Genomic DNA, 14865 nt, shown 5'->3' with positions numbered 1-14865 from the left:
CCACTGATATCTAGTCTACTTGACCAAACAAAGTAGTTTTGCTTTCACAACGAAACAGCATCACACACGGCGGCCTACAGTGAGCAGAGGCCGGGGGCTAGCGTGAGGAATGGCCAGAGGGTTAGAGTGGGCAGAGGCAGGTGGGCTTGAGAACGGCACGGCCGGCGATTGCGACGAAGGAGCGTCTGGAAGGACATGTGACGACTCCAGGCTGGACTTCGCTTGTCCACGGTGAAAGCCGATCCGGCGATCGACAGCGCAAAGTTGTAGCATTTCCACAGCAACCAGCACGGATCAACTCTAGGCACGATGAAGCAGATATCATCCTCTTTTGGAAGGCCTTTCACAACTAAGCACACAGCGCCTTCACGGACATGCTGGTGGCAACAACAATACTAAAAATTGAAATCGCATCATATGACCCCTTTAAAACCTATACATTTTACAAATAATTGTAATGCTTTTTTAATTTGTAGGTCTATTTATTCACTAATTATGTTATAAAACAACATGTCACATACCAATATATACTTCACTCAAAACCGATAAGAAAATCTCACAATGTTTTTGCTGGTTTGCACTTTATATTCGGCGCCTCGTGGACACACATGATCCTGCGCATGTGACCGCAAGAGGCGGGGACTGATTAAGACTAGCATTTACAGGAGCTCAGATGCATCGGGCATAGACGTGACGAGTTACATCCCCAGTCTCTGAACAGTTTTTTCTCCTGGGGGTCGATGCAGATATTTTGTTTGGGTCAGTCAAAGTTGCCAAGTGACCCGACGTTAGATAAAATCGGTTCGACCGAGAGAAGAGGACACTGGACGCGAAGGTACACTTCGTGCGTGCGCTTTTTAGCCCGGTGTATGTTTGTATTTTTACCCTGTATATTTTCTAACCTATAGAAGCGTTTAGACAGTGTTTACGGATGGATGCTGAATGGATGTAACGTTGCCGAAACACTTCACAGACGAATGTCATGAGGTTGCAGCTGGGCGGGTCTTCAGTGAGGATTACATTTATTGTTGCCCAAATATTCTTGCCTGGTTCTGCTCTGTTGCTAGGAGACCTTTGACAGTTGAGGTTTAAAAGTGATTGTGAAGGCGACCTATCACTCTAATCTGCATTTAGTGACAGGGTTGCTTTGTGTTCGTGACGTAATTAACTTGTCAAAATAATACCAATAATGGACAATATAACATCCCCAAAAATTTTAGCAATGCAACCTGCACTTTGATTTTAACGCGACGGTATCTGATTTAAACTGTCATTCAGCCACCTCTACTTTGATGGATTACGGGTGCATTCTGGTTAAGTAGGTCAGTGACAGGCTAAAGATGATACATGGGACCATTTGAGTGACACACCAAAGCTATTGAGAAAATATATGTCATACTGTATCATGAACATTAGTCTTATGGCTCTTATGTCTTTCCTTTTCCCTCTTCTTTTCTCCTCCATCGACTGTGGACTACAGTCTGCTGGCTGAAGGTCATTTTGTAATCAGATCAATATCTGCTGGGATGCCTCAGACATGATGGGCCATTAGGCTCCGAAGAGTCCTGCATGAAATCGCCTACTCTCTGTCTTGAAACCATTTGACCATCACATGTGGCTTTATGAGAGGAGCGTCACAGACTGATTTTGGATCAGAATGAACTTTGCCTCTAGCTGTTTTGTATCCAAACACATTGTGCATCAGTAGGGTGAGTGGTGTTTTTATTATGTTTCTTCTAATTTGTTGTGCTTTGGATGAGCATTACTGCATGAGTGAGTCTATCAAAAATATGTCTGCCTGGTCATATTTTCACTCCTTTGCTTTTCATACAGAAAATTAAAGGGATAGTTCACCCAAAAATGAAAATTCTGTCATTAATTACTCATCCTCATGTCGTTCCAAACCTGTAAGACCTTCGTTCATTTTCGGAACACAAATTAAGATATTTTTGATGAAATGTGAGAGCTCTCAGACCCTGCATAGACAGCGACGCAACTGTAATGTTCCCAGGTCCAGAAACGTAGTAAGGACATCGGTAAAACAGTCCATGTGACATCAGTGGCTCAACTTCAATTTTGCAAAGCTACTAGAATACTTTTTGAGCGCAAAGAAAACAAAAATAACAATTTATTCAACAATTCTTCTTCCCCGCTCGAGTTACGTCTTACGCCAGTATCACAACACATACGCACGCTTTCCCCTAAGCATAAACAACGCTGATTACGCAGATTACGTTCTGGGGTAGTCTCCAAAATGGTGGAAAACGTAACTCGGGGGAGAAGAATTGTTAAATAAATTGTTATTTTTATTTTCTTTGCGGACAAAAAGTATTCTCGTAGCTTTGCAAAATTGAAGTTGAGCCTCTGATGTCACATGGACTGTTTTACTACATTTCTGGACCTGGGAACATTATAGTTGTATTGCTGTCTATGGGAGGGTCAGAGAGCTCTCAGATTCCATCAAAAATATCTTAATTTGTGTTCCGAAGATGAACGAAGATCTTACGGGTTTTGAACGACATGAGGGTGAGTAATTAGTGACAGAATTTTCATTTTGGGGTAAACTAACCCTACAAGCCTGTATTTAGGACTGTTAAGATTTTTTTTTTTACCTCATACTATATTTTTATAACGGTTATGCACATTTCATCCCCAGAATTCTCATTAATTTAAAATGCATGGATGGTTTAATTTTTAGCTAGTGGGCAATTGTCATCCTGTCTGATCACACAATGATTTTATTTTATTGATGTTTTTTTTTATCCTATTTTTTTTTAAAATAATTTTTTTATCAGCTTAAAACTAGTGCAACAAGTGCTATCATAAAGCATAAATAAAATTTTAATATTATCTAATGATATTAGTTTAAGAATTGTGGGAGGAAATGTACTTAGTTGTAATAAAAAGCTTATAGTATGTGATATGCAGATATTTTACTCTGTTTTGCAGAAGCAAATCATTTAAATCTTTAAAAGCTCTTCATCCCAGTAGCTCCACTGAGATGCTCAGATATTCAGGCTATCAGAGGCCTCTCCGATATGTAAGCGGTGTCCTTATTCACTCTCAGTCTTAGCTGTTTCTGTTCTTTCACTATAGAGTGCTGCACATGCTCAGTCGGGCCTGTCTGGTGTTTTGTAGTATCAGCAGGAAGCAGTCATTCCTCCTCCTCCTCTCTTCTCCAGGAGCATGCCCTCTGAGCCTCCTCCCAGGTACATTCTGCAAACCTCAGTCTACCTTGAGAGGTGACTGTGTCCTTAGTGCTTTGGTGAGTTTTAATTTGATGTAGACACCGTTGGATTTGATGGGAGGTGTTGTGACATGGTCAGCTTTATTTAAAGAGCTCTGGAGGATGTCTGAGGTCATCTGAAGCTTTTATCTCCCAAGGCAGTATTACTTCGTGTTAACTAATACTGTAAAACAGTTTTTGTTAAATTTACTACAGTGATGATATAACGGACATTGTGGAGGCATTTTGGTGACTATATTCTACAATTCCTGTCTATACACATAAGATTAACATGATAAAAGATTAAAATTAACCGGTATTAAAATCTTTTTGTAACTGCAAAATATAGTGAAAATAGCACTTATAGTTAGTTACAATGGAGAGCAACATGATGACTTCAGCAGTGCCCTCCACCCCCACCCCAGCAACTGTTGTCAATAATAACATAGAAGGAACACCGTGTCACCCGCATATGCCATCAGGGTAAATCATGTATATGTCATGTAGCATTTAGCACTCCAATGTGCATAACTAACAAAAAATACCAACAAATGTGTTGGTTTATTCAGCAACTTTTGGTAATGGCCATATTCATATGAATTCAAAGAAGGTTCATACTTTTTACTTATAATAATATAATTTTTTTGTAAAAGTGTAAATATTGCCTTGCTAAAGTATTATAAATATAATCTTGCTTGCAATTCATTTGTTTTTAAAACAAATTGATATAATTTAGACATAAAAATGGTTAGATTCATTTAATTTATATTTATCTTTAAATCTTTACAGTAAAACTACATGTACTACAACAAAATATAAATAAGCAAATTTACTATATTCTTGATGCATTCTTTTTGTTAAATAAAATGTTTTTCCCAGTGTACAGACAGAGAATGAGAGCTAAATCTGAATGTGTTGAACTGAAAAGAGCTATTCAGGGCCTCAGGAGCAGTAAGAATCAATGACATCTCACTTACTGAATAGATAGTGATAGACCTAGTGTTCAGCAGCAGGAAGAAAGACACATATGCACACATGCACACTTCATTGTTTCTGGCCACAGGATTCCATGATGAGATGTTCACAATTTCCAAGCATAGGCTTGTCTTGCAGCATTGTTCTTGTGTCTCAGCTCTCAGGACATGCTGACAGGACAGAGGCTGTGTCAGTCCAAATCCCACCAGGACTCTGTCCTCTCTGCCCTTAATCAGCAGCGCAACGACGGACTGCTCTGCGATGTCACACTGGTCGCCGGGGAGCAGAAGTTCCATGCTCACAAGGCAGTCCTGGCAGCCTGCAGTGATTACTTCCGGGTGAGATTTTACACTCTATAGATTCCATCTCATGAAACATGATCAATGAGAGTGTCTGCCACACAAATTTCTTTAGGTTTCTATGATCTGTATAAAGCTATGCTTCTGCTGGCATCTATTAAGAGTATAGTTCTCCCAAAAATATATATTTTTTGCTGTCATGTCGTTCCATATCTATGGTAGCCCATTTCCACCAGATAGGAAATAAATAATTGGTACACTGTACATCATAATTATGACATAACAATAGTCAGAATTATGACGTACTAGGCCATAATTAAATTATTTTTTTATTTATCTTTAGATTTTATCTTTGGTTTTCTTATAATTTTTGCCTTTATAATGATACAGCAGTGGAGAGCAGTCAGGAAGCAAACAATGTAATGTGACAATCTAAATTATGAACAATAAGAGATTATGAGATATGAAGTCATAGTTGTGACATACAAAAAATAACAAATTCAAAATGATTAGATAGGGGTCAATTGTTATAAAAGTTTAACTTTTATGTCATAATTATGGCTTAAGTCATAACTTTTCATATTAATCTTAATCTATTTATGACTTAGTATCTCATAATTCCAACGCTTGATGTCATAATTGTGACTTTAGAATTATGATTTACCAATGTATCACCAGAAAAAGACCTCCATCAATATCCTTTTTTTTTGGGAACAGAAAGGGAGATGTTTGGCAGAATGTTCACACTGCTCTTTTCCATACAATAAATGCGAATGGGGACTGAGGAGTGCTGAGGAGTTCCAAAAATGATAAAAGCACCATAAGCGTACCACTAAAGTTGCCATTCAACTTGAGTGCAAAATTCCAAATCTTCTGAAACCATCCAAAGCTATGTACGAGAAAAAGAGAAATGTAAGATGTATAAGTCATTATATATTAAAAGTAACGTGTACATACATTCAAATGTTTAACATACTGTTAAACATCTTCTTTAGTCCCTCACACAAGCCATACGAGTTTGGAACAACATGATAGTGAGTAAACAATGACCGGATTTTCCTTTTTAGCAGTGCAATCCTGATTCAAATATGTACAGTTCACATAGAAGGCAAGACGGGAAATAAAAAGTCGGCAGCGGCCTGAAAACTGTAACAGTGAGATTTGATTTTGGTTTGTTCAGAAGATTACAAAGAAGAAATACGTCCAGCTTTGCAACAGAGAGAAAGATTATCTGCACAGTTCAAAGGACAGAATTAAATAGGGCAGGTATATTTATCTCTATATGTCTCCTGGGAAGCTCTCCACCTCTGTTGGGCTGGAATGATAAGATTTTATCCCTCTGTTTTTGATTTTAGCCCTTGGTTTCTTATGAGGACACCTTCTGCCTTTGTTATCAAATGACTGACTAAGGCTAGTCATGGCTTATGTAAAACATGGACATGGAATATAGTTACTGTGTACACAAATCAAAGCAAGCTGTTGGCTCTGTTTGACAGCTACCCTTTGACGTTGTATGCCTGCAAGGTTTGCATTATTCCTGATTTCTATTAGGTGAAATGGTTGAATAGATTTAAATAGGTAGACATGCATGAGCATGTGTCCGATACTTTACTGTGAATAACAAAATGATTTGTGTTAGAAAATTAATCCTAAATCATAAGTATTTCGCAAGTGGTCCTGCATTGTTTGTGCATGAATTATACCTACAATTTTAGGGCTTGCTAAGGAGAGACGTGTTATTTGAAACAAAAAGATGGTGACAAAACCATTATATGGATGCACAAAAGCACTCAGAACCACCCTAGAAATGTGGCAGAGAGTTTATATACAGTTAAATACCAGTCACATTATCATCAGAATATGTAAAAATTATACCAGTTTACCCAGTGGCACTTGTCTTGTTCTATTTTCAGGCCTGATGTCCATGAGAAATTACAGGATATTTATACAGGATAATACAGCAGCTTTAACACATTAGCGGCACTAATGAATAAATGTGAACGGTGTAATCAGTGCTTGTGGCACTGCCATTAAAGACAAACACTGTAATAATGACATTACACATTAGTCCAAAGATGTTTGTATAGCAAAGCTCTTTGAGTAAACACAAATTTATATTCATAGTCCACGAGTAGTTCATAGTGGCTCATAGTCCATCCATCCATCCATCCATCCATCCATCCATCCATCCATCCATCCATCCATCCATCCAACAACAAACGCTGTTAGAGATACAAATATATCTTTAACAGTTAATGACATCAGCAAAAATCATGACACAAGTAAGTTCAGTGACTCGATGATGATTCAGTAACCACTCTGGCCAATTAACTTCAGTGGGGGATTCGCTGATTCAAAGCAATAATTCATCTCTTTGAACTATTAATTAAAAAAAAAACTCATAAGAGTAACTTGTGAATCAGACTACACTGGTAGTGCTGTGTGTTGTTTTTGTCTGTTTTGTTCTTGCCACAGTTTTAGTGGTACACTGTATAGACTTAAAACTTGCAATCACAGTTCATGTGAAATATGATTGCCTGGTAACTGAAGATTCACAGTGCAGCAATGCCGGGAACACTGATGTGAGGCATTAAATGATTCTGCATTATCATATGGCTCAAAAAGCATGCGTTGTAAACTAATTAGCCTGCAAAGCTGCTGTCTGACCAGCTTGCTCTGCTTTTCCAAGGTCAGAACAGAAGTCATCCAGCCAGACATATGACTCAGGACTGGTCATCCTTAGTACTCACAATCCCCTTGTAAAAAAACCCTGCAAGTCTTGCTTATGGGCATTGTCCCAGTAAGGAGCTCTCCAAGTAGCATCAACAAATCTCAGCTCTAATGATTCCTTTTGAAAGTCTGAATGTCAGCCGAGGTCAGGCATTAAATAAGTGCTGCTCTTAAAATAGAAAATAGGAAAACAGGGTACACTTGTACAAGGTACTTCAATTGTGAGATACTACTGGGGGAAAAGTTTCTGAAGGTGAGGTGACAAAGGTAAGATGATAAACACTTGGCATCTTCTTTTAACACATGGAGGCTTCAGACTGAGCCAAGACCTGCATTAGAAATCTATTGATTCTTTCAAAGGTCTATGCACTGATACTAATTTTAATCCTGAACCAGACTTAATCTGCATCGGAGAGTTATTGCTCCTTGAGTTTGAGAGATATATAGATAGATCACACTTTTTTTTATTCAACGCTGGATGTTCATCACTAGGAGCAGTTAGGTTTAATCTGTTGCGTTTGGTAGGGGTAATGATGATCCAATGTCCTTTGACTTCCTCTCCTCCATGGACTCTGATCAATGACCATCCTATGCTCGCTCTGTGACAGCAATCAATGCTTTTGATTAGTGTACTCCTGCCAGAGAACACAGCGGGACAGCACTGGCCTCTTGTTCTCTTTATTTTGTGTGTGTGAAACTAAAGTACGTACTGATTGATGGTCATGGACTCACTTTCATTCTCAGTATGAGACTCCTTAGACTTGAATGAAGAGTTTATTGATGTTTTAAAGTCTATTTACAGGATGCTATATTACTCTAGTTCTGTAGTGCATCCTGCTTATATGTTTGTTTGTTTGTGTGTGTTCAGGCCATGTTCAGTCTGTGCATGGTGGAGAGTGAGGCAGATGAGGTAACTCTCCAGGGTGTGACTAGCATGGGACTGAAGCACGCACTGGACTTCGCCTACACAGGCCAGGTAAATTCAGCATAGCCCACACAGCTACATAGAGCCTGAACATGCAAAACAAACAAAATTGACTGCGCCTCAAGCAAAGACAGGTCTCTAGGTTCTGGAAAGACCCCATTATAAATACACTCGAAATAGGAGCAGATAAGTGAAATACTTGTAAATAATCATATTTATTCTAGAGCTTCACAAATGGGCTTACACACTTGAACATCTAATTCTGGTTAATTGTAATCCTGGGTTTATCACACTATACATTTGTGAACTGTGAGTTCATGTTCTTAGATGCATATTTATGTATATAATATTTATATATATATATATTTGTACAAGTATAGTTATATATATTATACTTTTATAATTATATGTAATAGATTTTTAAAAATTATTTACAGTATGAATATTTAATGAATACATACATTTTTCGTTTGTGATTGGTTCTCTGTTGCTATACAACTTTTACATTATAGCATTGCTAGCAGAGATATTATAATGCCACCCATGATTCAGTATTATACACTAATATTCAAAATTTTTTCAAATAAATTAATATGCATTATATTGGTCAGTAGTGGATCAGAATTGACAGTAAAGACATTTATAATGTTACAAATGATTTCCATTTCAAATAAATGGGGTTCTTTTGAACTTTCTATATATCAGAGAATCATTTAAAAATGAAACAACTGTAAATAATCATTGTAAAATATAAATGTAAAATAAATTCTTAAATACATTAAAGTTGAACATTTTTATTTTACATTGTAATAATATTACAAACCCTTGGCCAGTATAAGAAACTTCTCTCAATAAAATGTAAAAAACCTTACTGAGTGACTCCAAACTTTTGAATGTAACTGAATTGGATGAATTGTAGCGCTCACTATCCTTCGCAGTTAAAATATCCATTCGCCTGCTTTTTTGTTTCTGGATGCATATGTGCTTTAGCTGCACCAGCCTGAAAAATACAGTTTTTTTTGCATGATTTGAGCTAACCATGTGTGGCACAGAGAATGAAACATATTTTGTGGCTTATTTCGATTTAGTCCTTAAGCCTCTATGAGAAGAAGCATTTTTCTTTTTTTATTCTTTTTTTTTTTTTTTATGTGTTTCGTTATATAATTTTTATTAAAACAAGACTGTATTTTTATGATCATATAATTTACTCTGTACATTAATAATGGATATTTTAATGGCTTTGCAATCTAAGCATCATAGAGTATGTAAAGACATTTAATATAGTAGTCTGCTATACATATTATTATAGAGCTGACTTAAAATGCAATGCTTACTTTTATACAATATTTAACAAAAAGGTCACTGCTCCATCTCTCTCTTCACCAAGGGGTCCTTGGCCTGAAAATGTTTGAAGACCCCTGTTTGCAAGGTTGTTGTTTCTTAGGATAGTCTTACTCCGGTCCTTTGTCTGTAGATCATGCTGGAGCCAGGAGTGATACAAGATGTACTGTCTGCTGGAAGCCACCTTCAGCTGCTGGAACTGCTCAGCCTCTGTTCTCACTATCTCATTCAGGTGTGTTTATGTGGCATTTCTGCCCTGAAAACATGCAGGCAGGTCAGCAGGTACTACATATAACTTCACTGTGTGATCAGATCTTTGTTTTACATCATCACTGTGTTTGTGTCAGATTTAGTTTTTTAAAAGTGCTGATTTTGCTGCTTCCTGTTCACTTCTTAGGGGAGTAGTTCTGTCATCTGTCATCATTCATTCACTCTCATGTCATCACCTTCATGCTCTTTTCAGTTTGATTACAATTAAAAGACAAATAACTAGAATTATTGAAATAGTAGTATTGTGTATATAAGACTATATATGATTTTGTGTTATATTCTCCTGAATCCTTTGTGTGAGAAATGATTTCTTAAGGATTTTGAGCTGATTCTGCGGAATTCCATAGGGTTTTCCCATAAATTAGCCCAGAAAATCCCATAAATTAACCCAGAAAATCACTACATTTAAAATGTGCTGATTCATTTTAACCAGTAGATGGCAGTCAGTCTCTGTGTGAAGCATTTTTCCTAATCATGCGTCTGTGGAACATCCTGACTGGATTTCTCTCTCCGTTGTTCTCTCTTTTACTTAGAATTTTCAAGGCTACGGTTATGGATATTGTGGACTTTGATGAATTCCAGCTCTCTTAAGCTTCCAGCAGTCATTTATTTTAACTGTATTATTTACTGTATTACAATATTTAACAACTGTATGTGTGCATTCATGGGGATATCTTATTGTTTGCATTTGTGTGCTCGAATCAGGGCATGTAAGATTTCATTTTAGACTGTAATGGTCAACTAGTTTGTGTTCATAGATTTTAGCATGAATAAAACACCCCTTCTGACTGTGAATCTGTCTGTATTTATATCTGTGCCTGAAGGAGCTGAACAGTTTTAACTACCTGGACCTATACAGGCTGGCAGACCTCTTCCACTTGCCGGCCCTAGAGGAAGCAGTGGTGGGCTTTCTGGTGGATCACCTCTCTGAGCTGCAGAGGAACAGACAAGAGGAAGTGCTGCTCCTACCTTATCGGCTCCTCAGGGAAGTGCTAAAAAGCGACCGCCTCACCTCCCTCAGTGAAGAGGAGATATGGCAGGTGTGTGGGCCGCAGATTCAACTCTTCAAAACATCTCTGAACTGCTTAGGCAGCTTTAATGCAAAATATCAGCATGGGGTTCAAAGTTCTGAGACGTCTGTTTTTTTTTTTTTCCAGATTTTGAAAACTTTACAACAAAGAACAGTTATGAAATATTTAAGTTTGTACATAATTTCTAGTTCACTAATGTGACCCTCTTTGTACAGACGTTCAAATAGGGTCACAGTACAGTAGATGTTCATCCACTGAAGCTCAAGATGCTCTTTGGCACATCTTGAATCACGCTGGACAATGTGACCATTAGGTTTTACACAAACTTGTGGAGCTCATGCAGTGGTGCTATCATTAAACCAAAACAAGAACAAACCATTTTGTAGTGGACCATTTCACAGAGAGTTATGATGCATTTCCACGTTTTTTTCTATTAAGATTTGATATACAGTTATAAAACTCTACTTTGTATTGTATTACCTTGGTGTTAAATTACAGAACACTAGATAATGCTGCTGCATGGGTTTTTCTACTAAAACGCCTGCTTTGTGGCCACTGTAATCAGTCTCTAGATATTTTTTGCAAAGTCATAGAAATGCTATTGTGTTTAATTTATTTTGGGGAATGCAAAATGATATTTGTTGTAGTTTCCGTTCACCACTGTAGAAGTTTACCCAACTATTACAACTTCCACTGCACCCTGGGAATGTGAGAGGGGTCCATTATTGCAACATTTTTGGTTCAGGTTTTCACTATAATTTGTAATATATTATAATTTTATAATATATAATAATGTATAATTTAATAGTGAGAAATTTTTTATTGAATCAGAAAAGAAAGTCTCAGAATTTTGGACCCTGTGACATTCTCTATAACGGCCAAATGTGTTGTTAAGTAAATCTGAATGCTTAAGGTCATATTGACAAACAAACTCCACCTGTTTAATTTATGGTGTAAGAGTGAGAAAAAAAGGTGTGCGGACAATTTGAGCGTGTGTGTGTATGTACACACGGGCGGAGGCTGTAGTCGGTAGGGGGGTGGCTGTGGTGTGACTATTCATTTGCACCAATCAGGCATCCCCCCCACCCCCAATTTTATAATATATAATAATGTATAATTTAATAGTGAGAAATTTTTTATTGAATCAGAAAAGAAAGTCTCAGAATTTTGGACCCTGTGACATTCTCTATAACGGCCAAATGTGTTGTTAAGTAAATCTGAATGCTTAAGGTCATATTGACAAACAAACTCCACCTGTTTAATTTATGGTGTAAGAGTGAGAAAAAAAGGTGTGCGGACAATTTGAGCGTGTGTGTGTATGTACACACGGGCGGAGGCTGTAGTCGGTAGGGGGGTGGCTGTGGTGTGACTATTCATTTGCACCAATCAGGCATCCCCACCACACCCCCCACCCAGCCTCTCTCTGATTAGGCCCACCGCGGCACCATCAGCGCCTCAATCCCCCAGCTGTCACTCCGGCCGCCCTACTGATTGAAAACAATCAGCCCTCTGATGGCACAATTACCCTGACCCTTTAACCAGTCGCTACTGCCATAATCAGGCCCTGATTAGGCTGCTTTGGGCCTCCTTCACTTTGCAGAGAAGGTTAATTTGGGCATCAGACGGAAGCGTGATGGGCACAGGGGCTGGTGCTGCCGTCAGCCGGTCCGAACGTGCGCCCGCCAATGCTGCCCTCGATATAGTTTGGCTGTCAATCATCGTCATGCAGAGTTCTCTGAGTCTCACGCTCTGGAAATCACATTTTCTTCCTCTTTGTTTTTTTTTCTTTCTTTTTTTCTTCTCTCGCGCTCACTCTCTGTCTGTCTTTCTCCGTGCGGGAGTGGGTGGGGGAGTTCATTTATTTTTTGCCCCGAGGAAGTTCTCTGATCCAGTGTGACCTTCACAGCCAACAGACGCTGCCTCGCTCACACACTTTTCAATAATATTTTTAGACCCTCCCCTCCCCACCCCCCCCCCCCCCCCCCCCCCCTTCCTCTCTCTCTCTCTCTCCCTCTCTCTCTCTCTCTCTCTCTCTCTCTCTCTCTCCCTCTCTCGTTTTCCACTCTCACTCATTCTCTTTCTTCTCTTCTGTTGACTGTGAAAAGGAGGGTTGAAAAAAAACAACTAAAATTCAGAGAAAGGAAGAAAGCGAAACAGAACCTCGATAAAGCTTTACATGATTAATGGCGCCGAACAGGAATGTTGGAATTTTTTTGCTCAAACCTATGTGCACTTAAAACCTAAATGTGTAATTATTTAGGAACGCACCATATATAGGTACCAACTATAGCATACTGAATATTTAGGCCAATTTTAGATCTTTAATTGTGCATGCAATAATCATGTGTTGCTCACTTCAAGTTAATCAGTGTTGAAAAACATTAAGTATTGAATAGTCTATAATCCATAATACATGAATATACATTTCTCATATTGCATGTTATAATATTTTGATGCCTAAATTCACAAATAGCATTTAAAAATATTTATTAGTTGTTTAGACAATATAGTATAGAATTTTATATATCAACAATTTATTGCTTATAAGCCATAACATATCAATAGTTATAGGCTTATTAGCATTGGACATGGAGTAAAAAAATATTTTTTGAGAAAAAAGAAAAAGTCCTTAATTCACTTGAAGCATGATTCATTGTATTGCTACTGCGTTTTATTAAAAAAACATATGTTCATATGATGCGATTTTAAGTTTTCCTTTCTCTTTGGAGTGTTACAAGCTGATTGTGCATAGATAAGATCCCTGAAGTTGCAAAGACTAAAGTCTCTAAACCAAAGAGATATTCTTTATCAAAGTTAAGACTCTGCCACGCCCCCCTAAAATGGCTCGTTCTAACACGCCCCCACATATCTACTTCACTATGTGGAAATATTTGCATAATGCGCCCAAATGTGCACGCAAAGAAAGAATGCGTGGTTTCAGTAACCGCAGTTAGTGTTGAAGCAGCCATGTCAGGGAGACGCTGTGTGTTTCTAGGAGAAAGCAAAAGCACTTTATTTGGCCTTCCGAAAGTAGATGCATTTAGGAATCTTTAAGATCATTTACAACAGAACAGCAATGCATTTTATGGACGACCGTTTCGTGAACCTAGGATAGGAGGTAATTCTGACTTTGCTATGACAATCTGGCGCTTCTGAATCAGCTACTGTTTTGTTATTAGTTTAAGTATTTGCAATTGACTGTTCAAATGCGGAGTTTTGCGCATTGTGTGTGTGTGTGTGTGTGTGTGTGTGAGAGAGAGAGAGAGAGAGAGAGAGAGAAAAAGAGTGAGGCAGCGTCTGTTGACTGTGAAGGTCACACTGGATCAGAGAACTTCCTCGGGGCAGAAAATAAATGAGCGAGCCAGGGTCACATCACAGTGGAGTCAGCTGTCTTAACCGTGGCTTGTGTACTGCAAACACATATTCATCACTGTGTCTGTCACGCGACTCTGTTCCCCTTTCGGGCTCTGTCTTTACATTTATTTTGAAAGATGAAGCTCGCGATTATGGTAAGGGGCGTTACATTTGCGACGAGTGCTTGCGGTGTTCGGCCAATCACAATGCACTGGGTCAGCTGGCCAATCAGAGCAGTCTGCGCTTGTCGGAAGGAGGGGCTTTGTAGAAAACGAAGCGTTTGAGAGAGGCGGGGCATATAGGACCTACAATAATGTACAGTATTTGAAAAATAATGTGTTTTTTGAACATTAAAGCATGTCAACATATTCTGTTATACCAAATACACAAAATAATGATCTATAAAAAAGCATCATATGACCCCTTTAAAATATATAATAAAATATTATATATATTGGCTATTTATTTCTTATCAGTCATAACATAAAGGTAATCAAAGGCTTATTGGTAATGAACAATTTTAAAATAAGTAAAAAATTTAATCATTTTATGCTTAATTCAATTGGAGCATGATTGATTTTTTTTTTTTTTTTTTTTTTTTTTTTTTTTTTTTTTTTTTAAAAAAAAAAAAAAAAAACATTTTTTAAAAAATTTTTAATACCCGCCTTTTTATATATATATATATATATATATATATATATATATATATATATA

General features: G+C 37.8%; 1 protein-coding gene across 1 annotated transcript in view; it reads left to right on the top strand.

Annotated features, from left to right (window-relative positions):
• Nucleotides 1–628: 628 nt before the first annotated feature.
• Nucleotides 629–14865, top strand: part of LOC107587857 (kelch-like protein 32) — an 18111-nt gene continuing 3874 nt past the window's right edge. The window contains exons 1-8 of the mRNA XM_016275820.1: nucleotides 629–835; nucleotides 909–1009; nucleotides 1481–1709; nucleotides 3097–3209; nucleotides 4359–4539; nucleotides 8099–8206; nucleotides 9630–9728; nucleotides 10591–10806. Coding sequence (XP_016131306.1) covers nucleotides 3187–3209; nucleotides 4359–4539; nucleotides 8099–8206; nucleotides 9630–9728; nucleotides 10591–10806 — 627 coding nt within the window. The 5' untranslated portion in view covers nucleotides 629–835; nucleotides 909–1009; nucleotides 1481–1709; nucleotides 3097–3186. The remainder of the gene's footprint in view (nucleotides 836–908; nucleotides 1010–1480; nucleotides 1710–3096; nucleotides 3210–4358; nucleotides 4540–8098; nucleotides 8207–9629; nucleotides 9729–10590; nucleotides 10807–14865) is intronic.

Source organism: Sinocyclocheilus grahami, unplaced genomic scaffold (assembly GCF_001515645.1).
Source record: "Sinocyclocheilus grahami isolate Dianchi unplaced genomic scaffold, SAMN03320097.WGS_v1.1 scaffold96.1, whole genome shotgun sequence".
Lineage (NCBI taxonomy): Eukaryota > Metazoa > Chordata > Actinopteri > Cypriniformes > Cyprinidae > Sinocyclocheilus > Sinocyclocheilus grahami.
This window is presented reverse-complemented; position numbering and strand designations above follow the sequence as displayed.